General features: G+C 49.9%; 1 protein-coding gene and 1 non-coding gene across 5 annotated transcripts in view; both read left to right on the forward strand.

Moving 5' to 3' along the window:
* ODC1 (ornithine decarboxylase 1) overlaps nt 1–27,293 on the forward strand; it is a 33,395-nt gene extending 6,102 nt beyond the window's left edge. Inside the window, exons 1-12 of one of the 4 annotated variants that reach the window (XM_033437444.2) lie at nt 18,764–18,969; nt 21,557–21,703; nt 21,794–21,925; nt 22,197–22,370; nt 22,554–22,726; nt 23,002–23,136; nt 23,266–23,347; nt 23,552–23,635; nt 24,291–24,453; nt 24,535–24,647; nt 24,736–24,950; nt 25,664–27,293. In XM_033437444.2, the coding sequence (XP_033293335.1) occupies nt 21,824–21,925; nt 22,197–22,370; nt 22,554–22,726; nt 23,002–23,136; nt 23,266–23,347; nt 23,552–23,635; nt 24,291–24,453; nt 24,535–24,647; nt 24,736–24,950; nt 25,664–25,808 (1,386 nt within the window). In that variant the 5' untranslated portion in view covers nt 18,764–18,969; nt 21,557–21,703; nt 21,794–21,823 and the 3' untranslated portion in view covers nt 25,809–27,293. Of the gene's footprint in view, nt 1–18,762; nt 18,970–19,504; nt 19,631–21,556; nt 21,704–21,793; nt 21,926–22,196; nt 22,371–22,553; nt 22,727–23,001; nt 23,137–23,265; nt 23,348–23,551; nt 23,636–24,290; nt 24,454–24,534; nt 24,648–24,735; nt 24,951–25,663 lie in introns of those variants that run through there. The other 3 variants (XM_033437445.2, XM_012534844.3, XM_049695914.1) reach the window with 3 other exon arrangements.
* On the forward strand, nt 20,532–20,663 carry LOC117203292 (small nucleolar RNA SNORA42/SNORA80 family). The gene has a single exon (XR_004485990.1). It is a non-coding gene; the product is annotated as a small nucleolar RNA SNORA42/SNORA80 family (small nucleolar RNA).
* Nucleotides 27,294–27,345: the final 52 nt, after the last annotated feature.

Here is a 27,345-nt window from a genome sequence, read left to right on the forward strand (position 1 = left end):
TCCTTGCCTCGTGTGTCAAACTGGGGTGATGACATTCACCTCATGGGGTGGTCATGGGATCCCAGGAGATAACTCATGGACAGTCCCTAACCCAGGGCCTGGCACACTTATTAGAGACACATTATTATTTGCTGAAATCTGTAATTATCATGCTGCATTGATTATTGGTAGGGAGAAAATGTTATAATTTTTTAAAATTATATAAATTATCTTCTAGACCTTTTTCCTCCCACTTTCTATGACTATATCTGCCTTTGTTTCTGCTTGTATAGAAATTAAGTTTTGCCTTTTCCTGCAAAATTATCTTTTATAGCCTACTGGATTATGATAATAATACTTTGTACTTTCACAGAACCTTTTATCCGGGAATCTCAAAGCACTTCATAAACTTTAATTAATTCTTGCAACAAGCCCCGTGAGGTAGGTAAGTATTATTATCCCTATTTTATAGATAAGGAGAGCGAGACATTGAGAAGTTAAGTAATTTGCCAAAGGCCCCAAAGCAGGTAGTAGCTAAGTCTGAACAAGACCGCAAAACGCCTATCTCAGGCCTCGCTTGGCCCACTGGGGCTGCCCTGCTGGTCTCCCCGGGCCCCAGGGCATGATTGATGGGGAGGCCTCAATCAATTGCAGTACCCATGTTAAATACATGTTGGATGGCTTACAGGTGTTATGGGGAATTATGCAGGCGACTCATATGCTTTGCCCCTGGGTACTGGCCTATCTTCAGGTGAGCTGAGCAAAACCTGCAAACCCACTTCTCAGATCAGGATGCTCGTGCTTCAAAACTCCCATTTCCCCCAGATCTGGACTTAAGTAAGCATCTGCTCTGTGCCAGGCACTGTGCCAGCGGCTTCTTTTTTCTTGCCTGTGCCCTCTCCTCTAAATTTAGTCTTATGGCAAAACTATGAGTGACTACTGTTATCCCCATTATACAGATGAGGACAGTTGAGGCTCAGAAAATGAAGTGACCTATCCAAGGTGACACAGTAGAACTGGGATTACAACCAAGTTCTGGCTCAAAGATGGGTGATCTTGTCACGCACCAGCTGACACCTGGTGTCCAGTTGTGTGGCAGGAAGGGTTATTGACCCTACAATGGATTTCCAAGGGGCAATGGTAGGTGATCAAGCTAATTCGTGGATGCATGAATTAATAAGGAACTCTCCTGGCAAGGTCTGATTGTACGCAAGATTTCAGAAAGGAGCCTGGTTCCTCCAGAGACCCTTTCCAAAGGGTATAGGGCAGAAGGCTCCCACTGTCTGCCCACCCCACCTTACCTCTCCTTACTCAATGGCTTCTCACCACGGGCAGCAAAACTCCTTCCCACAGGCTTGAGACCTGGGAGAGACTCAAGAAGCTTCACTTGCTTTCCTCCAGAGTGACTGTTGAAGTCAGACAAGCCTGGATTTGAATTGCGGTTCTGTACTCACTCGTGGTTAATCTCAGGCAAGTCTCAACCTCTCTGAGCCTCAGTTTCCTCACCTGTAGAGGCATTGTTGCAAGGATTCAATGAGGTAACAAACACCATAGCTCACAGCACAGGGTCTGGCATACAATAAGTGCTTAGTAAATGTCAACGTTCTACATTCTTCTTCTTGCCCGATCATTGCCCACATCCTATCTGGCTGACTCAGACCAGTGCTGACCAATTCTTTTCTTTGTTGCCTTTGCCAACATCCTGGCTTGGACCCTCGAGGCCCTGCCGTACCTCACCCAGGTCATTGCAACACCAAGAGAGGTCACAAAAGCTGCTCTCCGCAGTCCTACGTGGCAGCCCGCTGGGGGCCACCCAGCTATGCCTCTCACCAATCCTGGATGTCACGCTTGTCTCTTTTGAACCCCTTCTCACTAAAGTGATGTGTTGGACTTAAGGGGCTTCAGGCCCTCAGCCTTCCAGCCCTGGTGCCCCAGGATTCCACTCTGCCCTGACCACTTTAGAACTGCAACCTCAGCCTCAGGAAATGAGGCGGCCCCTCCCCGGGGCCGCTAGGTGAGGGGTGGTCATAGAGCCTGAAGGATCAGGCTTCTCTCAGGTAGGGCAAATCTGAGAGAAAAGAACGAGTTTTCTATTGGATTATAGCTTTAAAAAATAAGAATCGTGGGACTTCCCTGGTGGCGCAGTGGTTGAGAATCTGCCTGCCAATGCAGGGGACACAGGTTCAAGCTCTGGTCCGGGAAGATCCCACATGCCGCGGAGCAACTAAGCCCGTGTGCCACAACTACTGAAGCCCGCGTGCCTAGAGCCCGTGCTCTGCAACAAGAGAAGCCACCGCAATGAGAAGCCCATGCACCTCAACGAAGAGTAGCCCCCGCTCGCCGCAACTAGAGAAAGCCCGCGCGCAGCAACAAAGACCCAACGCAGCCAAAAATAAATAAATAAATTTATAAAACAAAGAATGGTTACACAACAGCATTTAAGCTTTAAACAAGTTCTAAAATGTCAGCCCCAACCTTTCTCTCTCTTCTCCTGTGGGCTTCCCTTTGCTCTTTTCTGCTCCTCAGGCCGTACCTCCTTTCTGCCTCAACTGGTGAATCTTAGTTTATTGGAGAATCCCTTCCCCAGACACACTCAAGGTCTTGGTCAGCTTGGTATTAAAGGTTCCTCTTGGACCTGCCTTTTCTCTGCTCCAGCCACAAGCAGGCTGGGTGGCCTGGCCTGCCTTCCCCCATGGGGAGCACAGCCTGCCTAACCCCACGGGAGCCGGCCTAACCCCTCAGGAGCCGGCCTAACCCCACAGGAGCTGGCAAGGCCAGGCGGCCGAGAGCCTGTGAGGTGCCTCAAGGAAGTGGAGGGCCGGTGGGTGGGAGATGAGGGTCTGGCAGCAGAAGCAGGGAGCCCTTGAGGAGAGGGGCGTCCTTGGGCCCACCCGGCCCCCGTTCTGGGCCAGCATTGCCAGAGGCGCCCTAAGAATGGCCCTCAAGAGGGCCACTGAGGCAGGGGCGTCGGAGCCTCGGGCAGCCGGGCCACCGGGCCTCTTAGACCAGGCGTCCTGGGCCACTGCCTGCAGGACAGACCCTGAGGCCCCTTTCCTCCCCCTGACTAGACGGTGGGCACGACAAGGTCAGGGACTAGAAGGGCACGTCCTGTGTGCCCAACCTTGCCCAGGGATGGCCCAGCGACAAGCATGGGGGCTCCAGATGACCAGCCCTCAGAGGAAAAGGACACATAGCTACCGTGCTGGCCCCAGGCAGCCTCTGACCCGCGATGCCCGCAGCCTAGGAGAGCTGGGGCTGGCCACCTGCTTGGCACCCCAGCGTGCCCACAGCCACCTGGGGTCTTTGGCTCCCCGATGGGTCTGCTGTCTCCTCGGCCTCCCTACCTGGGCTGGCCTGAACCAGTCCCTCAAACCTTGACCAGTGAGGGGTATCTGGGCCTGCAAAGGCAATGACCTGGCCATGGCCAACCCCACCCAAGTCCAGCCCCCTGAGGGCCCTGTGCACTCCTGCTCTCTGAGCTGTCTGCCTTTCTTACTTAAAGAGTTGCAGAATTAAACAAATGTTTGCTAAGTTCATGTGCCTAGACAGCCTCAAGAACTCCCACACTCGGGTCATGTAATCCTCCCGCTAAAGGAAAGTAGATTTCTTCACTGCAGTGGGTCCTTCTAGAAGTTTCTGGGCTATCACAAAGAATGCAACTGTACAAAGAACAAGTATGGTGTGTGTGCATGCACGTACGTGTGTGTGTGTGTGTGTGTGTGTGTGTGTGTGTACATGTGCACCTGTGGGCAGCCCCTGGGTCCAATGGGAAGTATTGAATTCAAACCAGCGTACAAAAATGACCCGAGACACCCGAGCTCAGCCAGCTGCGGGGCCTCTGCTCTCCAATGAAGGGAGTGAGCAGAGAGGTGGGCTCATCCTTGATCTGGCTTAGAAGGGCAGACCCCCCAAAGCAATGCTGTTTTCTCTCATTTTAAAAGATCACATTTATTATTTACGGTCATAAAAGCCAAAACTTGCTTATTATAGAAAATTTGGAAAATACAGAGAAAAATTAAGATCCTCTGAAATCCCACTATCTCTGGGAGAAGTTATATCTCCTGAGCTCTCAGGGGGTGGCAGACACACGGTCCCGTGAGCGGGCACCCAGCTGGGCTGAGGGACTGGCACACGCGGAGATTCAGTGGAGGGCTTCGGTCAGACCATCAGGGGTGGCCGTCCAGCCTGGACTCCAACCCCACCAAAACGATTTATATTTTAGGCTTTTTCTTCCGATGTAAACTACCTCCCTCCCCCGCTTTCAACAAAACTGGGCCCAAATTGCATTCATCTGTATTCTGCTTTCTGTGTTTAAACCCTGTATTGTAAACATCTTCCCTGATTTTGAAGCATTCTTTGAGAACACCATTTCGGTCCCTGTGTAAGTTTCCAGTCTATGAAAACCTACCCACGATTTATTTCATTGTCCCGTTTATTAGCCTTTAGGGGCGTCCACGTAAGTGGGAGAGGACGCTGCCCCTCTTGAAAAACTGACCCCGTAGGCCACCCCTTCCCGGGGCCCCCGAGCTGGGGCTGCGATGAGCATGGAGGGGTGATTGGTCAGGGGTCCAGGGCTCCCCTACTCCTTTTTGTCAAAGAGGGCTCTCCTCATTGAGACTGCCAGCTTGCTTGGTGGCTCTGAGGTTTCCTTTGAGGACATGAAAAAGCTCTGGGAGTAGATGGGGGTGCTGGTCACACCACCCTGTGAATGGACTGAATGCTGCTGAATTGTCCACTTCAAAACGGGAAATGTTATGTTATATGGATTTTACCACAGTTTTTTACAAAAACTGTCAAACTGGACCCATCACTTTGTGACAGGACCGGGTTTGCTTCCCTGGTGGCCTCATTCTAACCAGGCGCAGAACAGGAGGAAGGCTTAGACCGTCACAGAAAGTTGCATGCCGCAGCTAAAGATCTCACATGCCGCAATGAAGATCCCATGTACCACAAGTAAGACCTGGCACAGCCAAAATAAATAAATAGATAATTTTAAAAAATAGTAATAATAGGGAAATGGGGTGGGTGGAGGAGTGGGAATAGGAAAACTGTATATTTTCTGCTCAATTTTTCTATAATGCATGAACTGCTCTGAAAAACTAAAGTCTATTAATTAAAAAAAAATGATACCACACGGACCCTGGCCAACCAGATGTAAAAAGAGTCCCACAGGCCCCCTGAGGGACGGGCAGCAGCTTTTTCTTTGCTGAATCATGCAGGGAGGCCGGGAGGGAGGAACGGTCCCAACGTGGGAGTGGGGGGCAGCAGTCACAGGGCTCAGGGCTGAGGAATTATTTCAATATGTAAATAACTGGTGTGGCCCTAGCATCTGAATATCAACTCTGACTAGTACTAAGGTTACCTTGTTATTTTATGTAAGTTAAAGGCAAACATGAAGCTGTGACAGCCCTGTAAGCTAGATATTGTTACCCCGTTTTACACATGAAAAAACCGAGGTCCAGAGAAGTTGTGATTGTTCAACAGAGAACGGTCCAGATCTTGGGATCTGAACCCAAGATTTTCTAGCTCAAAACCCAGCTCTTCTCAGAGGAGAGAGGGCTCTTCTGGCTAACACTGCTGGTGATTAGCTAACCAGTCACTGGTTTACTTCTTGGTGAAGGTGGGTCACAAAGCTGCTGGCATTTGCAAAGAGCCCAAAGGACAGCTGTGCTGGTGCACAAGAGTAGAGCTTCTGCCCGACTGGCTGCTCCCTCAACGGGCAAATCGTTTCCTTCCCTTTGCTTCACTTTAAATCTGGAGAAAGTCAGCATTGTGAAGACGCTGAGATCTCACTGGGTCAGTCATCCCACCCTCCCATTTTATAGATGGGAAAAGTGAGGTTCAGAACAGGGAAACGACTTGTCTAAAGAAACAACCAGAACGTGGCAAGGCCAGGGCTAGAAACCAGGCCTTCGGATACCCAGCACGCTGCCTGCTCTCTTGGAAGGGTGCAGGTCAGGGCATAGTCATTCTCACTCCCCAGGTCCCAGTGCGCACGTGCAATTAAGCCACAAGGAGCCGTTTCCCCCTGCGGTCAGCAGGCACGGCCACAAGGCCGCTCTGTGAGATGCACTCAGTGGTGTCACTGGGAGTTGTCCACATGTGACTTCACGAAGGTGCGACGGTGTAGCATCCACCTCCCCTGTGTTTCAAATCTGCAGCTCAGCATCTTCCGGATCCTTCTTTCACTTTTGTGAAGTGTGTGTTTCACAAAAGTAATGCTTAGCTGTGAGTCCATTTTGTGTAATAAGGGGTTTGGTTTTATGACTGGAAGAACTTCCTTTGTCCAGCTGCATGAAAACATGGCTTTAAAGTTAAAATTATGTCGTGGGGCGGCTCTCAGACTCTGGCAATGTATGACACCTCACAGGGGTGCTTTCTTCCAAGGGGAGGTCAGAGTTGAGGGGGCACAGCCTGTGGCTTAGGGAGCCGTTCCCACTTGCTTCTGAAGTGCTGAGTTAACAGACGTTCTGTCCCAGGCCAGAGTCCTCCCTCAAGGGCACAGCTCTTGAAGGGCCAAGTTGAAAGGGGAACATGGTTCCAGCAAATTCAGATGGTCTTCAAAATGCAAATGCTGGGACTTCCCTTGTGGTCCAGTGGTTAAGACTCCACACTTCCAATGCAGTGCGCATGGGTTCGATCCCTGGTTGGGGAACTATGATCCCCCATGCTGCGCTGCGTGGCCAAAAAAAATGCAAATGCTGTTGGGTGTGTCACTATTTGTATATCTAATATCAACGTTTATAGCTTTGGCCTAGAACTGCAGTATCTAACATGGCAACCACCAGCCAGGCATGGCTATTTAAACGAATTAAGATTAAGTACAATTACAAATTCGGTTTCTCGGTCCCTCTAGCCGCATTTCAAGTGTCCAGAAGCCATATTAGTAGCTTCCATTCTGGACAGCAAAAATAGAGAACACTCCAGGGTTGCAGAATTGGATGGCATTGGCCTGGAAAGTGAGGACCGCTGGCAGGAGTGGGTGAAAAGAGTATTTAGTACAGATCCAGGGAACCACCCTGAAAAGCCTGAGCCGCAGAGCACGTGAGCGAGTCTGCACGTCTAGATGCAGTGAGAAAATCTAGACCTGGGGGCAGTGCACATCATTCTACAGGGAGGACTTTGCTGGCTGCACCATGGTGTCAAATCGGTTCTGCCCAGAACAAGTTCCAGAATGAACCCCACTTAGTGGGGGACTCGCTGGAGACACAGAGGAACCGTAGACAGTCTCTGGTTTTTCACTTCGCATGTATTTTTAGTCCTGGATATCCAATCGTGAAGCAATTATTATAAATCGAATCATATTCTTCCAGAAAAATTTTCCTATTTATTCCAAGGGCATGTTTGTTTTCAAGGAGCCAAAGTGACCTAGATTAAGGAAAGGGAGATTTCTTCTAAGGAGTTAGGAAATCTCATGACACCTGAGGAAGGCAGCTGTCCCCTGGCAGGGCTGGAAGTGGCCCCTCGCAGGCCCTGGGTGGCCATGCCACCTGCCCCTCTGCATTCCCTTTTCCTGTTCCCTCGGCCACAGGCCATGGGGTCATTCTCCTCTGTGCACGTGCCTTACGTGATTCCCTCTGCTGCCTGCTCTCAGCTGATCTTGGCTGACTGACCCCCAAGCATTTTGGCTCCAGGGTGCCAGCACTCACGTCAGCAGTTCAGGCCAAGCATATCTGGCCCGCTGGAATTCGGCCCCCCAAGGCCGGATCAGGTATCTCTCCGATATCCAACCGCTTGAGACTGAGGGTACATTTATTCCAAGACTGTGGAAGGCACATGTGCTCTAGGACAGGTGGAGAAAGAGGAAAGAATGGCTGCCTCTCTGGTACAAATTGGTGTGAGATCAATCAGAACATCCTCAATAGTGTGGTCAGAAAAGAGAAAACAAAACAATGAAAAGCTCTATGGTCATTTACAATGACTGGAATTCGACTGGAAATTCAAGAATGTGAACCTAGATTTTCAGTGTCCGAGTGTTTAGAACACAGCCTGCTCAATGAATATTTGTACAAAGAACGAATGAACGGCCTCATTGAACTATAAGAGATCCACAGAGTACAGGAATTTTATTTCATATATTTGATTTTTTTAAATTAATTTATTTATGGCTGCATTGGGTCTTCGTTGCTGCGCGCAGGCTTTCTCTAGTTGCGGCGAGCGGGGGCTACTCTTCGTTGCGGTGCGCAGGCTTCTCATTGCAGTGCCTTCTCTTGTTATGGAGCACGGGCTCTAGGCACACGGGCTTCAGTAGTTGTGGCTCGTGGGCTCTAGAGCGCAGGCTCAGTAGTTGTGGTGCACGGGCTTAGTTGTTCCGCGGCATGTGGAATCTTCCCAGACCAGTGCTCGAACCCGTGTCCCCTGCATTGGCAGGCAGATTCTTAACCACTGCGCCACCAAGGAAATCCCTAAATATTTGATTTTAAAAGGGAAGAAAAATCCTTTTGTGCCTAAATAGACACAAAGTTTTTAATATCTTTCTTTCAGCAGACATTTACTGAAAATTTACCCTGCACAGCACAATGAGAACCCTTAGCAATGAAAGAGACATGGAACCAGCTCTCAGAGCTCCATCTCTGAGCTCCGTCTCATGGGGAAGACACAAGTTAAATAAGTTTGTATGTACACATATTCTACTGATGAAGGAAAACTGAACTTACACTTCCTGACTCTCTTGATAAATTTCACTGTAGCAAAAACAAGTATCCAAAATCATTCCAAAGTATTGGAGGTGGCAATTAAAAATGTTATTTTGAAGACAAAGCTGGTGTTTCTCCCATGAGACAGCATTTTAAATATGACTTAAATCAACAAAGAAATTTGCTTGTCAATTAAAAGTTAGATAATACAGGACAGCATAAAAAAAGAGAGTAAAAATTTTGTCCATTCATATACATTTACAGTATATAAAGTCCCACTGTTTTGTTTGGGGTGATGAACAAGTTCTGGAAATGGATAATAGTGATGGCTGTATAACCTCGTGAATGCACTTAATGCCACTGGATTGTATACTTAAGAAATGGTTAGGGACTTCCCTGGTGGCAGCAGTGGTTAAGAATCCACCTGCCAATGCAGGAGACACGGGTTCGAGCCCTGGTCCGGGAAGTTCCCACATGCCGCGGAGCAGCTAAACCCGTGCGCCATAACTACTGAGCCTGCGCTCTAGAGCCCACGAGCCACAACTACTGAGCCCGTGCACCGCAACTATTGAAGCCCGTGCTCCCTAGAGCCTGTGCTCTGCAACAAGAGAAGTCACCGCAATGAGAAGCCCACGCACCGCAATGAAGAGTAGCCTCCGCTCGCCGCAACTAGAGAAAGCCCGCACGCAGCAAAGAAGACCCAATGCAGCCAAAAATAAATAAATAAATCTATTTTTTTAAAAAAAGCAATGGTTACAATGCTAGATTTTAGAATCTGTATATTTTACCACAATAAAAATGAAGGAAAAAACTCTTACCAGACACACAATTTTATAAATGTTTTCTTTTTACAATATAGCACAATATTTCTCCATATCGTTAGAAAGCATTCATAAATATGATTTTACAGATTGAATACTATTTCATCCTATGGCTGCAGCATTTTTTTTTATTTTTTTTTTTTGCGGTACGCGGGCCGCTCACTGCTGTGGTGTCTCCCGTTGCGGAGCACAGGCTCCGGACGCGCAGGCTCAGCGGCCCTGGCTCACGGGCCCAGCCGCTCCGCGGCATGTGGGATTTTCCTGGACCGGGGCACGAACCCGTGTCCCCCGCATCGGCAGGCGGACTCCCAACCACTGCGCCACCAGGGAAGCCCTGAAGTCTCTTCTTTTAAACCCAAAGAACAAATCAAGAAAATAATGATGACTGCTGGTTTTCTACATAAGTTACTGAAGGAGACAATGTTGTTCCAAGGAGGGGGTATGAAAGCTTTTCTGTTTCGGGGTCAAGTCCAGTAGGTACAACAGTGGTGCTGTGTATAAATTATCTCATTTAATCCCCATGGCAACCTTATGAGGTGGCTTCTTTATTTTCCCCTTTTAGAGATGAGGAAACTGAGACTCAGGGAAATGAATTAACTTGCCAGGGAGGGCTGGGGTTCACACCCAGGCCCTCTGTCCCCAGAGCCTGCTCTCTTGACTACTCTACTGGGACATATTTAACCCGAACGCTGGGCTCTTCCAGAGACCAATTCTGGCTGGAGTGGGAAGGCCTGGCTACAAATTTTTTGGTGAGAATATTACAGCTGCTTCTTTCAGTTTTACGTGGCTGCATAACAAACACCCCAAACTTTAGTGGGTAAAACATCTATCTATTACGTGCACAGATTGTGTGCGTCAGGGACGGTGGTGCCGGGTTTATCTCTGCTCTGTGACATCTGGGGCCTCAGCTGGGAGGATGTGGTGGCCAAGAGACTCCCCGGCTTGGGGCTGGGTGTTATCTGTTGGTGTCCTAGCTCACATGCCTCGGTCGGTACTGGCTATCAGCTGGCAGCTCAGCTTGCTGGGAGCGGAGCTCCTGCACACAGGCTCTTCACGTGGCCTGCAGTTTCTCCCCGCCTGGTGGCCTCAGGGTAGCCTCACTCTTACAAGGTGACGGTTCCAAAGCTGAGCATCCCAGTTAGCAAGGCAGAAGCTGCATCGCCTTTGTCACACCCTCTAGGTTTAAACAAGTCACAGGCCCAGATTCCACTTCGCTTCTCGGTGGGGTCGGCAGCTGTCTTTGCAAGCTGCGATTCGCCTCTCTCCTCTTGTTTCCTGCCCAGCTGCTCCTGAATCTTCTAGCTCCGTCAGTGCTCAGCTGGGCCCTTCCTGGGACTTGCAGCCTCCTCCAGTCCCTGGTCTATCACAGATCTGTCAGGCGGTCCCAACCCAGAAAGCATTTTGATGTGGGGCTCTAGGAGAAGCAGCAGATAAGAGGAGACCTTTGATGTATATGGTATCTGCTGAGTTTTGAAGGCATTTACCAATCACCAGGCAGTAGCTACCTCCCTGGACTGTTGGTGAAAACATTTATTCAGACTCTGAATTCCAGACCCTTACATTTTTTAAAGTAGCCCCTCTCTAACCGATTCACTGAATACTTTTTGAACACTTTTGTCTCATCCCAATACCCACCGTTTCCCTCCCTCCAGGAAGGCGGCGTCTTCTTTGCTCCTCTGCCCTCCCGAGCTCTGGCATGAGAAAAGAGGGCAGAATGGAGACCAGGGACTGTGTCAGGAGGGCAGGAGGGCTGTGGGAAGCACGGTTGTCAGGGTAGTGCCCCAGCAGGGCAAGGCCATCATAGGAGCACAGGTGGGGCAGTCTGCCAAGGAAGGGAGGGAAGGTTCTTCCAGGGAGGGGAGTAAGCAGGTCCCAGGGGTTTCCCTTGCCAGAGACAGAGTGATGGAGACAGTTCCCTGAGGCACTGGACCCTCCCTCAATGTTGGAGAAGCAGCAAGGGAAGACAGGAATTCCTGTTTGGACTGTCTTGCCACCCGACACCCCACGGGGGCTGAGCTCTGGGGGTCACAGCCTTGTAAGCTTTCTGTTAACTCATCTTGAGCTTTGACGACGAGCCCCTGCACACACACACACACACACACACACACGATCTCTATTCTTCACAGCAAGCTCGGGAGTCCTGGAGAAATCTGAGGTTCTCCCAAGTGGCTTATCCTACACTGTTGTCCCCTGCTTTCTTCTGGCCGTGGAACCCTCGTTTTGACAGATAGTGGATTTGTTTGTTAGGGCTGGTGTAACAAAGTACCACAGACTCAGGGGCTTAGACAACAGAAATGTTTTCTCGCACAGCTCTGGAGGCTGGAAGTCCAAGATCTCTGGAGGCTGGAAGTCCGAGATCAAGGTGTCAGCAGAGTTCATTCCTTCTGAGGGCTGTGAGCGAGAATCTCTTCCAGGCCTCTCCCCCAGCTTCCAGGGGCTTCCTGGCAATCCTTGGTGTTTCCTGACGTGTAAAACATCACCTTGATCTCTGTCTTTTTCTTCTCCTGGACTTCTCCCTGTGTCTTCCGCCTGTGCTTGTCTGTCTCTGTGTCTAAATTTCCCCTTTTTACAAGGACACCAGACATGTTGGATTCGGGTCCATCCAAACAATCTCCTTTAACTTGATTACGTCTGCAAAAATCCTACCTCCACGTAAGATCCCATTCTGAGGTACTGAGGCTTAGGATTTTAATGTATGAATTTGCGGGGCGGCCGGGGGCACAATTTAAGCCCTAACAGACAGCATCTTCCAGGGAGCCATGCTCTTCGTGGGAGGCCCAAGCCCACACCCAGTGCTGGGGAGTGAATCGTAGTCAGCTTATGTCAACCGCAGAGGCCCTACTCTCCCTTCCAGGAATGAAGACGGCAAGAGGATATGGTATGTTCCACCCAATGAGACAGGAAGGGAAGTCTGCTGAAGAAAATCGTCTCTTAGATACAGAGAGACATAGAGGAAGAGATCCCCTTTCCTTTGTCTTATCTGTACCTGATGCCTAGAACTGGGGCCATCTTGGAACCACAAGGGGAGCTGGGCTCACCTTCTGGGCCTGGGAATGACAAAAGTGGAAAGGCCTGGGTCTCGGTGTTGTTCTCGAGGTTCTAGGTGGATGATACTGGAGCCTCCCTTCCTTGAGACTCCTTGTCATAGGAGATGATTAATTTCCGCTGTTGCTTAAGCCAGCATGTAACGTAACAGTGTGCTTACCAGTCTCTCCTTGGGAAGTGTCCTCTGAGTGGGCAGGAAGAGGCTGACAAGCCTTTGGAAAGGGAGCTGTGCCCGTCGCTGGCTTGTTGGATCTCAGGCCCATTCCCCACCCCACCAGGCCCTGCTCTGTCTCTTGGGAGGAGTGGAGATGGGCGCTGACCCCTGGAAATCACGCTTGCCAGCTCTCTGGCCAATAGGTTCCAAGTGGGAGGCCCTGGCAGGAGCCTGAGGAAGGTAGAAGTGGACCTTTTCCCTCCCACCTCTCTACTGCAGGCAGCGTCCACAGCAGCGGCCGCTTCCCCTCAGTTCCAGCACATCTGGTCGGCACCTCTCCCTGTGGTTCCGGCCCCCACTGGACAGCCCCCGGGTCCTCTGCAGGTGGGCCTCGCTCCCGTTTACGCCCAGCCCTGTGGGTGGTGGTGCTTCCTGCAGTGGTTAGATATTCTGTTATCTCTGTAGCTAGTTCCCGTCCTAGTTAAATTCCCTTTGCTGAACTGCCTTGCCTGCTCTGGCCTGAGCGATACAGGCCACGACCTGCCGAAGGAGAAGGTTTTGTACCTGTGTGTGGTGGCCTCCCCGCCGTCTAAGGTCACCAGGTCCTGTTGTCAGCGAGGATTTGGTGGGACTGATGGGAAATGCAGGTTGAGGCCAGAGCTGAGTTGTCTGCTCCATGAAGGAAAAGACCCCGGGGGTCGGATGCTGCCCCCAGAACGACCCCACCCACAGACCTCGGTCCTCTCGCCAAATGAGGCTGGGCCTGTGGAGGGCTGCCTCTGTGTGTGCCCCGGTCTGGTTCTTGCCCTGCGTGCCACGGGCCCCTCGCTGACTCAGCCCAGCCCTGGACAAGCCTTTCCAAGCCCAGAGCTCTCCTCCAGCTCTCCGAATACTCATAGCAGAGCTCACACCTTTGCCCTCGGGCCCCATGGTGGTACCGCGTGACCACCGTCCCAGGGACCAGGACACCGGAGCGCAAGCCCGGGGATCAGCGGCCCCTTCGGACTGTGAGCTCCTTGAGAGCAGGGGCCTCCTTCGCTCGCCTTCTCCCTGGTGGCTGGAGCGGCCCTGGGCTAGGCCGAGGGCTCACAGGCTGTGCGAAGGGAAGCAACGAGCATCCCCTTCAGATGCTCCTGCAGCCTGTCCTTGGGAGCCCAGACCCACGGCTGCCTTGTGTCCAGGGGCTCAGTCCGCCATGATGCCGCAGGCCGTTTGGAACTCAGCTCTGACTTGGCAGGAAAGTGATGCTAACACCACTCCTGGGAAGAGCACGTTTCAGAAGGTCTGGGTTGTGCAAGGGCCCTCCACATGCTGTTCCCTGCCAAGGAGAGAAGTCTTGCAGGCCCTGGGGATTCCCAGAGGCGGGGCCCCACTAGGGTGGGCCCCCGGCAAAAATGGGGCCGTGGCAAAGCCTAGCAGAGGTGCTGCAGCATGTCGGGTCAGAGGGAGTCACCAGGAGCTTAAGAAACAGTTCTCTTTTAGCGCTGGGGAGAAGGTCAGGTTTCACTGGGCCCCCGTCAGCTCCTCACTGGTCCCCAACAACCCAGCCCCCAGCTGCATACAAAGGGGGGGTTCCTCCTTTGCCCAGCACATCACTTGCATGTAGCAGACACTCAATATAAACATGTATTGCACGAATGAATGAATAAACGACCGAAGGAAAATATTCCAAATCTTTTATCCCCCAAATTTTAGATAGCACATGGGGAGAAATTCCCACAAGTTAATCAGTCATGTAGCAAATACAAATCAGATTTCTCAGGACAGCCCCAGTTTCAATTTAACAAGATTGAGCGACTTCTGTGTACCAGGTACTCGGCTAGACACTTATGAAGACCAGTAAATCATAGTCCTAACTTCAAAGGGAGTGGGAGTGGGGGAGGCCCAAGGTGCCCGCACGGTGTGACCCATGCTGTGATGTCAGGCATGTGGGGCCTGCAGAGCAGCGTGGTTTCAGGTGGCTAGAGTGGCAGGAGATGGGTGAGGCTGGGAAGGTGAGCAGAGCAGACCTCGGAGGCTCCTGGGTGCTAGGCTGAGGCATTTGGACTTTACCCTGTGGACCAAGGGCCACCAGCAAAGGGCTTTAACTAAACAAGTGGTCAGATCTGAAACTTTCTGTCCTGCGGTCAGCCCACGTGTTAGGAAGGTGGCATGTCTGAAGCTGGCCTGGGCACACGCTTCCTGGGACTGTCTTCAGTCCACTGAAAAGGCAGGCTGTGGGAAGCAAAGCATCGCTAAAATCAATGCGCCAGGCAAGCGAGCTACTGCTTCTCAACCTCTGGACAGAGGCCACCTCTTCTCTGCAATGTACTGTGTGGCCACTGACGTGCCGCAGGGCCTTGCTGGGCTCCCAGAGGCCTGGCCCACTTCCTGCCAGATGGCCTTTGCCCCAACAACTCCCAGGGAGCCACAGCAGGGCGGAGGCTGGGTGGGGCGGTGATGCAAGCACTTCATAATACAAACGTCCCGGGACTTCCACCGACACTGGTGTCTTTGGCTCTTCCAACAGGTACTTTTGGAGATGCTCTACTTCTCTGATGACACCTGTGTTGCTCAGAGCAAGGAGGGCCTCCACGGAAGTTCCCTGTGCCCAGGGCACATCACTTGGATATTGGCAAAGATGGTACACTTTCTGCCTCATAGGGTGGATAGGATTTTGGGAAACACCTAAAACAATTTAAGAGCAAGTCTGGAGTATCAGTGAGTAACTGAGCTTCCAAACATTATTTTTGGTCCAGCATCCACATGTGACTAGCAGTGTCCCGTGACTGATTCCTATTTCCCTAAGTTGTGGCACCCTTGCAGGACAGGTCCTAACCCCCCAAAGTCCTCCTGTGGCTGGATGTCATGAGCCTCACTCCAGAGTCAACTCTTACTACACTTCTGGGAAGAAATTTGATGCAGAATATATATGACCACAACGTGTGGACAGAACACAAACCCATTTTCCAGAAAGTTCTCAATTTTTACTGGAATGTTGACTCTTCCTTTACTGAGGACATGGATACATAAATCCTTGCTGACCATTGTCTCTTATGTTACTTCTTCTCAGTAAAGGTGACTCCTTAAAGTTTTAATTATCATATACCTTTATAAGCCCTTTCGGGTAAGTAAGTTAAGAAAAGATACCTTCTGTGCCAGACATGTCCTCACTTTTGGTTCAGAAAATGTGATTTGCAGATTCCTACAGAGCTCTTTGTAAAAGAAGTCAGAGATTCTTAGAACACCAGAGTGCAAGAGCCTGAGTTTTCATTCAGTCCAGTCCAGCCAGGGTGCATTTTACAGAAAGAGCTTGAGATCCAGAGAGCAGAAGTGATACCCAGGGATGAGCTAGGTGCTGAGGGTAGCTAAAAAAATTAGAGGTGGTCCCAGCACTTAGGTGGGATGACTAAGGGTACAGAACTTATTGGCATGTCCAACGTGGTTTTAGATGTTTTTGTTCACTTCCCTAAGTTACTGCTTCTGCACCAAACACAAAAACCTCATCTCCATGTAAGGGTAACTTCTAGATGTTGGACTACACATCGTTTTCAAGGATCTGCTGCTTTTCTCTAAGGAAAAAAGAAAAAGTAAGGGAGAAGATAAACTCTACTGAAAATATACAGAAAGGCATGAATGCCATTCATCTGAACAAAGCCAGGTTTAGTCACTGTAGGTTTATCTTTTCAGATCCAGATTGGTAACTGGGTTTAATGACTCAGGCCTGCTGACTCCCAGACCCAAGGCCAAACTCTAAGAGTCTGTCTGCAGCCAGGAGGGCCAGTTCTCAGGGAAGCCGCACTTCCTCCTTCCCTTGCTTCTGTTTCCCCATCTGGGTCAAGATGGGTCATCTGGGCAAGGCCAGGCCTCCCCAGGGGAAAGTGCAGCACATGGGCAGTTTGGGGTGGGCTAGCAGGAGAGGCAGTGTGTAGAGGTGACCACATGTGAGTAGCACATGTGAGCAGCAGAGGGACAGATCACCTGGCTTCCTGAATCAAGAACTTGCCTCTGGGTTCCAGCTAATACTTCTAATTCTAAAATTCGGTCACAGAACTGAGCTGAAAGGGACTCTAGATCAGGCCCGAACTCTTCCCTTGATGGCTGGAGAGAGGCTCACAGGGGGTCAAGGAGATGGTCAAGGTCACACAAGGCAAGCTGCCGGCGGGACGGGGGGCTGGCTATCCTTCCCTCCACACCGGGCTCCTACTAGGATCCCACACGCTGAGACATCCGGTTCCCTCTGCTGGGAGGAAGCCGAATAGTGGGGACAGTGTTTGCCACGCAAGGACTGGTTGATTGATGTGCCTCGGAGAGCTGGGCAGTGCAGACAATGCTCCCCTCTTGGCCCCAGCTCTGGACATGGGAGACTTCCGGAGTTTGAGGAAAAATCTGCGTGTCACTGGAACAAAATGTTTCTTCTCAGAGCGGGGATAAATACCAGTGTTCACCATGGAACCAAAGCTGTCCCACTTAGTGCCTGGGATTGTAATGGTCTCTGATGGGATTGTTAATTTCATTATTAATCTCATTCCCTCCTAGGAATTAAAATTGCTGAGATGGGGATAACTCCCCTCTCCCTCTCTCTCACTGGTACCCAGTGGTTACTCAAGGACTATGTAAAAATAAGGTTGATCAGGGTGGCCAAGAGAAAAGGGAGCTCTGCCTGTCATATCCCTTCACATATGAAGACTCGTTACTGTTTACTGCTGTCTTCCCTTTTCTTGATTCTGTGGAAGCCATGCATGGTCCAGGGAGAGTTAGATAGTCATTCATTCCTGCATTCATCAAACAAGCACTCACTCCTCACAAAGAAGGTTTTTGTAGCTGTAAAGATCCTTGGGTCTTCTAGTCCAGCCTTCTTCTGAGGCCCAGAGAAGGGAGGTACCTTACCCAAGATCACACAGCAAGTTGGGGCCAAGGTGGGCTACAGTCTTGAGCTCTTCCAGGGTCCCTGCCTGGGGCTAGTTTCAAACTTTTTTACTCCCACCCGCAGCCCTCAGGTCGGTCACACCCTAGGTTGGGACATAATCACCTGTTGGATTTTGTCTACAAGGGAAGGAATGGTAAAAATGCAAGGGGCAAAAAGTGCCCCAAATCCCTCCCTGGGGCCGGCAGTGGGGGGCGGGGGTGGCCTGCACCCTGGAAAGGCCAGTTCTCCATCAGAGCCTTGGCTGCACTCCTGGGGACTCCCAATTGATGACAGGTTTTGCCATATGTATTTCTTGAGTAGACACTGGTGGTGTTGGGACTCAACTCTCCCAAAGCGTGCCAATCGCTGCTGCCCTTAAAGAAGTCTTCGATGAGTGCCACCCAATACAACTAAGGGCAGTGGATCGCTCGGTGGCTTGCAGACCTGTTACTTCCTACCCCTTCCCCTAATGCCCTGAGACAAGTCTTTGGCTTAGTAAGCGTAACGTGTATCTTCGCTTGTCCACCGCTGTCTGCCACCTAGTTGGAAGACACCTGGATATGTTAGACACGGTTTACAGGCGCAGTGACTCGGGAGCTGCCCCCAGCTGTGCCGCTAACTTGCCGGGTGACATTTCTCCCTTCTGCGTCTCTGCCCCCTTCTTCGTGGGATGGGACTGCGACAGAATCGCTTCCAGGTCCCTCCCATAGGAATGGAGACGCCGGGCAGAAGGAGCCAGAGTGTGCCAGGTGGGGTCCACGTGGCCCGCTCGCGCCCGCGATTTCCTTTCTCCGCCCGAGGGCACGAGGCATTTAATGCCAGGCGGAAGAACAGTGCTGTTTGGCGCAGGAGCTGAAATTTGGCGGCGGTCGGAGGCTGGTTTCGCAATTCTTCGGCTGCGGCTCTTGGCCCCAGGCGGAGCGCCAGGCGCAGGCGCCTGAGGGTGCGCTATTGGAGCCCAGGGCCCGCGGCGTGTGCGCCTGCGCGGGCCTGCAGCTGGCCCGGGAGGGGCGGGAGCCGCTCGGATGCGCTGACGTCGAACCGCCCGCGCCCCCCGCCCCTCCGCCCGGCTCAGGGTTGGCCGCCGCCGCGCCCCGCCCCCTCCCTGGGAGGACGCCCGGACGGAACCGATCGCGGCTGGTTTGAGCTGGTGCGTTTCCATGACGACACGCGCGGCGCTATAAGTAGCGGAGCTGCGGCGAGTCGGGCTTTGTCAGTTCCCTCAGTCTTCCTCAGCCTCCGCCGCCGCCGCCGCTGTCCCTCTGCCAGCGCTCCGGCACCACCTCGGGCCGGCGGTTCTCCGCAGGAGGGAGTGAGGTGGCGGGCGGCCGGGCGGGCGGCTGACGGGGGCGGCGGGGACAGCGGCGGGGCGGCCGGCGGCCCTGCGCGCTCGGCGGCGGCGTCTGGTCTCCATGGGGTCTGCCCGCGGCGCCCGTGTGCTCTAAGGTGAGAGGGGCGCGTCCGGGCGGTTGGAAGGCCGGGGGAGCGGGGGTGACGGCCACGTGTCCCTGCGCCCGGGCCCGGCCTGAGGCCGGAGCAGCTCCCGCGCCGTGGAGCTGCGAGGACACGTGGTCGCAGAGCCGGCCGCCGGCCCCTGACCTCGGTGAGCCGCTGCGTCCCCGGCCCTGGCGTCCCCGGTGAAGCCGGCCCCCGGCGCGCACGGCGGCCGCCCTCCCGGCTCAGGGCAGCCTGGGCTGGAACGGCCCGGGGTTCACCTCCTCCGAACCACGTCAGTGAGGGTTTCTGAGCCGGAAGCTGTTGAAAAGGGTCGGTCGTTCCTTCAACTGCTGTGTTTTTTTTTAAACCCATGTGGCAGTCCGGTAGCAGGTGCAGGAGAGGTAGGAGGCGAGCCGGCGCAGGTCTCCGGGCTCCCATCGCTCGCACTCATTTCTAGAAGGAAGAGATGTGCCATTCCGCCGTATTGCCCTGGAATTTACTTTTTTCTTTTTCATTTTAGCTTTTATTTGTGCTGTGTGTACAGAGCGAATGACCCAGTATAGAAACCCACTCGGGTCGCTAGAGCTGAGATGAGATAACCTCGTAGTAACAACTGGTAATAGTCAGCCGGCCGTGGCTTAGAGTTGTTATGGGATCTTTGAATGACTCGGTGAGTCAAGGAAAACCTATAATATTAAGATCCCAGTTCAGGCTTCGGCATAGGAGCCAGTCCCAAGATCTTCCCAAAAAGGCCACCTGTGTTTGAAAATGCGAAATAATGGGGGAAAGTGGGGAGTAGGACCTCTTAGAAATGTCTAGGGAGAACAAAGAATGTGTTGACTTCATTCAAACCTAAAATAGGGCGTAATTTCGTTCACTTGTAAATTTTTCAGTTGCTGTTTGAATTAGTACCTGTCTTTTCTAACGTTACCCAATTTGCGGTAAAGCATTTCATAGCAGAGAGGCGCTGTCTTGCGCTAGTCCGAGTCATTTTAAGTAACTTAGCTATACAGAAAGAACACCGAGAGGTGTTCTTGGGTGAAATGTTTCTATATCAAAAGTTATTGAGATAGGGCTTCCCTGGTAGCGCAGTGGTTGAGAGTCCGCCTGCCGATGCAGGGGACACGGGTTCGTGCCCCGGTCCGGGAAGATCCCACGTGCCGCGGAGCGGTTGGGCCCCTGAGCCATGGCCGCTGAGCCTGCGCGTCCGGAGCCTGTGCTCCGCAACGGGAGAGGCCACAACAGTGAGAGGCCCGCGTGCCGCGAAGAAAAAAAAAAAAGTTATTGAGATAAAGCTTTGAAAGATACAAGAAAGCAAAATACTTAGTAGGGGTGTATTTCAGAGAAACAAAACCGTCCTAAGCTTAAGCCTGAACATTGCCTTAAAAATGTTTAACAAGACTCTAAATAGCCCAATCTGTCACCGGTGAGCGTATTTAAATGTTGTTATATAGACAGAATGGGTTTGCCGGCAGTTAGTCTCTTCCCTTCCCCTACGCGCGATTTAGGCAACGTAGGTGGTTGACAATGCCAGCAAGTCACATTAGATCAAGCCTTGCAAGTTCTGCCGTGCATGGGTTTGGATTTATGGCAGGCCCGTCCCCCTGGGCCTCTCATAGTGTCCCATGCCAGAGCAAACTGGCCCAGAACCATTGCCTGGCCTCTGCCCGTAGGCTGCAGGCACTGAAGCGGGTTGCACAGTGGAAAAGAAGCCCTCCCTGGCAGAAATTAAATAAGTTAAAATCAGTAATTTTAAGACAACTGTCATTGACCAGTGTCGCATTTCATGAAGGCCAAGGACAGTGGCTCTGATTGTTAAATGAGCTTTATTTTTGCTTATTCATAAATTATTGTTGGCTTATTTTTGTTATTCATAGTTAGTCAAAACTTATTCCCAGGTGATGATCCTTCATAGCTAAGCAGGTATTAGAGCGCCTGTAAGGACAGTTGAGGTTCCCAGAGTTGCTGATTTAGTAGGCAGTGCTGGTTTAAGAATACTGATTTCTGATCCGCTACAGCAACTGTAATACATTATGTTGATTTGAAGATTGCAGTTTTAAAAAACACATGCCTAGCGTGAAAATTAGCTCATAAAATTCTCAGGAAACTTAAGAGCACTCAGTTAAGTTGAGAGCAATGATGCCTGTTAGTCACTAAAAGTTGTTCTGTATAAGACTTAGGAAATAGCAAGGTGTTTATACAGCAACTTTGAAAAATTGCTGTCATGCTATTTTAAGCTTCTAAAGAGAAACAGATCCGAAATAAAGTAAGCTAACTGTCATGAAACTTTTTCCCTATCAGTGAACTAAGTGCAGGAAAGCTTCTGAAACCTGCATTCAGCAGTCTTTAGCAGGGATATTTGAAATGCTTTTTTTGAGGTGGACAGTACTATATATGGAAGTTCAGTGTGAAAAACTCTAGCGTTGTATCTGTGGTGTCCTCATTCCATTGAGGTTTATGGAGTCACGTGACCTAAACCTAGGAATAATGGGATTCCCAAACCCAGTGAGTGAGGTGTCTGTGGAGGGTGCTTGAGTAGTCCTGCTTCTTGTGTGTGCTGCCAGTAACTGATCTTCCAATTTAATGTGTTCCGAAGGTGGACAGCAGATTGTGCGTTTGTCAGGACATTTTCACTGCTGCAGCAAGGGCACGCACATCTTTCAGTGGGACTTGGAATTCCTAGAGAATTGCCTTTGTGAAAAGCTGGCATAATTTCTTTAAATTTCATCTCTTAGTTTCCCTTGTAAGTATTCATGGTTGTTGCAGGCTTATCTTATTAGGAGTTACTAAGTATTGCTAAGACTTCTGAGTAAATCCTCTGCCCTGTCTGCAGTTTGTTGTTTCAGAAAGATATCAAGGAACCATGAACAACTTTAGTAATGAAGAGTTTGACTGCCATTTCCTGGATGAAGGCTTTACTGCCAAGGACATTCTGGACCAAAAAATTAATGAAGTTTCTTCTTCTGTAAGTGTATGTTAAGTCCTTGCTGGGAGTGCAACTTTGAGAATGTTGGGTTGGATGGGAAGCTTCAGTGGGGTCTTGCGGAAATGGAAATGTCTTATTAGGGAATTTAGAATTTAATTGGCTACGGATCGTGCAATAAAAATGATATTCATGCCAGGAATTGACTAAATAGAGTAGGATTCATGAGAATGACGGGCAAGGGAAGGGAAGCCTGCGTGTTGGACACATTGTTAGGCCGCTGATGGGTTTCCTGTAACCACTGTCACTGCAGGACGATAAGGATGCCTTCTATGTTGCGGACCTGGGAGACATCCTGAAGAAACATCTGAGATGGTTTAAAGCTCTTCCTCGGGTCACCCCCTTTTATGCAGTCAAATGCAATGATAGCAGAACCATAGTGAAGACCCTAGCTGCCATAGGGACAGGATTTGACTGTGCCAGCAAGGTGAGCAAAAGCCGCAGAACTCACATGATTGTCATGGTCTCGGTGTTCCCGCAGGGCAGATCAAAACTGCGTTGCTTGGGCAGGAGATGCTAATGAATTGAGTGGGGGTGGTGACAACTTCCCACGTTTTTCTGTTTCTTCCATGTATTAGCTACATGTATTGTAACACCTCTTCTTTTTCAGACTGAAATCCAGTTGGTGCAGAGTCTCGGGGTGCCTCCAGAGAGGATTATCTATGCAAATCCTTGTAAACAAGTGTCTCAGATTAAATACGCTGCCAATAATGGAGTCCAGATGATGACTTTTGATAGTGAAGTTGAGTTGATGAAAGTTGCCAGGGCACATCCAAAGGCCAAGTAAGTTACTCCTCCATTTGAGGGCAGGGTCAGATGTGGCATCTGTATAATAATGGCAGACAAACTCAAATTTCCAGTTGTTAGATTTCCATACTTTAGTAAATTATCTCTGTACTGGGTCAGAGACAAAGTAGAAAAAACCTTAAAGCCTCTTGATTAATAAAACCAAATTAGACTTAAACCACAGGGTATCAGAGCCCAGGAGTCTCTGTCTTAACCATGGCTGTAGATGATCTTCTGTTATGGGAAACTTGGTATACTTTTCTTGCCTCTAGGTTGGTTTTGCGGATTGCCACTGATGATTCCAAAGCAGTCTGTCGCCTCAGTGTCAAATTTGGTGCCACACTCAAAACCAGCAGGCTTCTTTTGGAACGGGCGAAAGAGCTGGATATTGATGTCATTGGTGTCAGGTGAGATCTTGGTGATGGCAGAGGTAGAGATTAAGATTAGACAATGCAAGTTTTATAGGTTTTCTCCCACTGTGAATAGTTATTTCCAGAAATAGTAAGAAATAGCATATTCTACTTTTTTTGCCCCAGCTTCCATGTGGGAAGTGGTTGTACTGATCCGGAGACCTTCGTGCAGGCCATCTCTGATGCCCGCTGTGTCTTTGACATGGGAGTGAGTATATGTGAACCCCAAGTGGGAGGAGGGGGGGCAAGGATGACAGTAATAACTAGTCCCGATTCCAGAACTGACCTTTTGTAGAGGTCATCTCATATTACAGACATTTAACCCCATCTGCTGCGTGCATTTGTCACGCCGTGTTAGGAATCTGGCTACTTGGTTGACCTAATTTGATTGAATTCACTTTCTTGACTCCAGGCTGAGGTTGGTTTCAACATGTATCTGCTTGATATCGGTGGTGGCTTTCCCGGATCTGAGGATGTAAAGCTTAAATTTGAAGAGGTAATTTATAACAAAACTATAATCTGTAGCTCTTAGCAAGTTCTTTTTTGGAATATTTCAAAACTTAACTAGTTTTAACAGATAGTAAAGGGACTATACAAACGTGAAAATAAATGTCTTGGTGTGGTAATTTGAATGACTTCTGTGCTATTTAAAATGGTACTTAAGGGACTTCCCTGGTGGCGCAGTGGCTAAGACTCCGAGCTCCCAATGCAGTGGGCCTGGGTTCAATCCCTGGTCACGGAACTAGAAGAAGTTAGGCCATTATATGCTACTCATTTATAAAATAAATCCGTATTCTTTTTTGTTAAAATTATGTGCATAGGCAGAATAGAAAGTTTTGTTCTGTTGGCATGTATTTGCTAGATAAAAACATTTAGGCACTTTGTAAGTGGTAATAAATTTGTATCATTGTTTAATAAAATCATATCCATAACATCTTAGAGTAGAAAGGGTGTCTGGAGGGGAATCAAAATGAAACCACAGGGATGTACAGGCTGGTTTTCAGGGAAATGTTTATCTTTTGCTGTTGTTTGAGGGTAAACCTCTCTGCTGATGACTGCTCTCCGTGCTTTTGATGTGTCATGTCACAAGGTACTGGTCCGTGTGAGTTCCCCTTGATGACTAACTGCTCTTTTCTATCTCACTCTGGTAGATTACCAGTGTAATCAACCCGGCGTTGGACAAGTATTTTCCATCGGACTCTGGAGTTAGGATCATAGCTGAGCCAGGCAGATACTATGTTGCATCAGCTTTCACACTAGCAGTTAATATCATTGCCAAAAAACGCGTATTAAAGGAACAGACAGGCTCTGATGGTACGTACAAAGGATGATTCATCGCGTGTACAACAAAGTTGGTACATGAAGTGGTAATTGAGACTAATTGTGCTTTTCTAGATGAAGATGAGTCAAGTGAACAGACGTTTATGTATTACGTGAACGATGGAGTGTATGGATCTTTCAACTGCATCCTCTACGATCACGCACACGTGAAGCCTCTTCTGCAGAAGGTACCTTGTGAACACGCTGTAGACAGCAGTTAAGAGGATTGGTCGGAACAAGTGTAAGCAGGCGTGTTTTTCTCTCTCTCAAATGTAGAGACCCAAACCAGATGAGAAGTATTATTCGTCCAGCATCTGGGGACCGACCTGTGATGGCCTGGATCGCATTGTTGAGCGCTGTAACTTGCCCGAGATGCATGTGGGCGATTGGATGCTCTTTGAAAACATGGGTGCTTACACTGTCGCTGCTGCTTCTACTTTCAATGGATTCCAGAGACCAACCATCTACTATGTGATGTCAGGGCCAACATGGTTAGTGACAACAGTGTGTGTGTTTATGTTTCCTGTAAGAAAATAAAACCTTCCAGGATTTGTTATGCTTGCTCTTGTCGAATAAGAAATTGCTTTACTTAGGGTTAAATAGTAACTTTTTTTTTTTTTTTTTTGCGGTACACGGGCCTCTCACTGTTGTGGCCTCTCCCGTTGCGGAGCACAGGCTCCGGACGCGCAGGCTCAGCGGCCATGGCTCACGGGCTCAGCCGCTCCGCGGCATGTGGGATCTTCCCGGACCGGGGCACGAACCCGTGTCCCCTGCATCGGCAGGTGGACTCTCAACCACTGAGCCACCAGGGAAGCCCCAGTAACATTTTTTTAAATTGTTTTTCTCTCCATATTAATGTATGCTTTAGAAATTTTGGAAAATACAATGGAAGGAAAATCCCTTCAATAATAGTGATCTGTATTTTCAGATTTTTAAGGCATAATCATTTTAGAAAAGATTGATCAGGATATTTCTCTGCAGCTAGAATATTTTAATTAGTGTCTGTGACTTGTGCTTTCCTCGTTACCATAAAGATGGTTCTGAAGAAATGCTTGCTGTAGAGCTACGTTGAATTGCTTCCTGATGACATAGTAACCAAGGACATAAATAGGCTCATGAATAAGTTATTCTCAGTTTCTCGGTGTGGAATTGCTCAGTGAGGGGTGACTCAGGGTTTCTGAGCGTGCCACTCTGTCTCTTTCAGGCAACTGATGCAGCAAATCCAGAACCACGACTTCCCCCCCGGCGTAGAGGAGCAGGACATCGGCACCCTGCCTGTGTCCTGTGCTTGGGAGAGTGGAATGAAACGGCACCCAGCAGCCTGCGCTTCAGCTCGTATTAATGTGTAGATACCATTCTTGTAGCTGTTAACTGCGAGTTTAGCTTGATTTAAGGGTTTGGGGGGGACCACTTAACTTAATTACTGCTAGTTTTGAGATGTCTATGTGAATAGGGTTGGCACAGATGCAGCAACGTGGAAGACTAGGCGATGGGGTCACACTTATCTGTGTTCCTATGGAAACTATTTGAATATTTGTTTTATATGGATTTTTATTCACTTTTCAAACATGCTACTAAAGCGTGCCCCTCAGCTGCTGAGCAAGCGTTTGTAGCTTGTGCATTGGCAGAAAGGGCCAGAAGCTCAGTGCTGTGACCTGTTTGAAGTAAAGTATAGGCACTGGGAAATGTCTACGGCGTGTCCATTCCAGATGGCTCACCTTGCGTGTGGTTTACAGGTGGGAAATTGATGCTTCTCCCATAGGCTGAGAAACTTGCCCCAGAGGACTAAGGAGTTGACAGGTTTTCAATATTTTGAAGATCCACGGAATGCCTTTTTCCTGTCTGACATTTTTATTTCAAGTCCACAAGTCCTGTCGGAAGTTTGCTTTGGATTCCCAGAATAGTGAGTGGGTCTAGCCCCATGTGCGGTGGAAGGAAAAGGAGGGGCGAGACAGTGAGCAGTCTCTGCTGTTAACGGCTCAGTCCACCCTGGATGCGACTGTGAGCCTGGAGTGCCCAGGGCCCCTTGTTAACTAGCCGGCCTGCGGCGAGCAGGGCCAGTGCCCAGGCCCCCTGCACCCTGCCTCCAGAGGCTAGACACAGGCCCTCCCCGTCTTGACTTCACTAGTTGCATAGTTACAACTAGTTGGGAATGTAGCACAGCTTTTGGTAGTTGTTGCACGTGTTGTAGAGCTTTACCTTCCGACCTTGGCCTTTTATATTCTCTTACTCAACTTGTACCCCCAGTCCTCAGAGGAGGTTGGCAGGCTCTCATACTAAATTTCCAAAATGGGAATTGTGAATTCCTGCTGTAGCACAAGGAGGAGGGAGGAAAGGAAGGCCACGTAAAAGCCAGGTGTCACCTTAGTAACTGCCACTGGTCTGTACCAGACACTGCAGACGGCACTGAGTGTCTCACCAGCTTCGTTAGGGGGACACGGGGAGACAGCATGTGGTACAGATGGGAATCCTGCAGCTTCTTGCATCTCAGGGACTACATTAAGCGCTTCTGCTGATGCTGTTGGTACCTTTACCAAGGAGTTGAGGGGAGTGACTTGCGTTTCTAAAAAGCCACCTTCCCCCGAGACCTGAGTTCCACCTGGACACAGCACATTGCTGTGATCGCTGACGTCACATCTCGGCTGGTTAGCCAGACCCCTGAATAAGACTTCTTAGGAGCCACAGAGAAAATAGGTCTGACTGGAGTCTGGGCAGAATAGAGGAAAGAACACAAGTGGACTGTCTGTCCGACTTCCTGTGAGCACATCCTTTTCTGGGTCCTCAGTCTGCCCGCTGCTAATGTTCAAAATAAAGGAATTGGTGTTCTGTATGGATTAAGTGCCAAGAAATGCAAGCTAGATGCCATGCCTAAGACTTTGAGAAATT

This window comes from Orcinus orca, chromosome 13 (assembly GCF_937001465.1).
Source record: "Orcinus orca chromosome 13, mOrcOrc1.1, whole genome shotgun sequence".
Classification (NCBI taxonomy): domain Eukaryota; kingdom Metazoa; phylum Chordata; class Mammalia; order Artiodactyla; family Delphinidae; genus Orcinus; species Orcinus orca.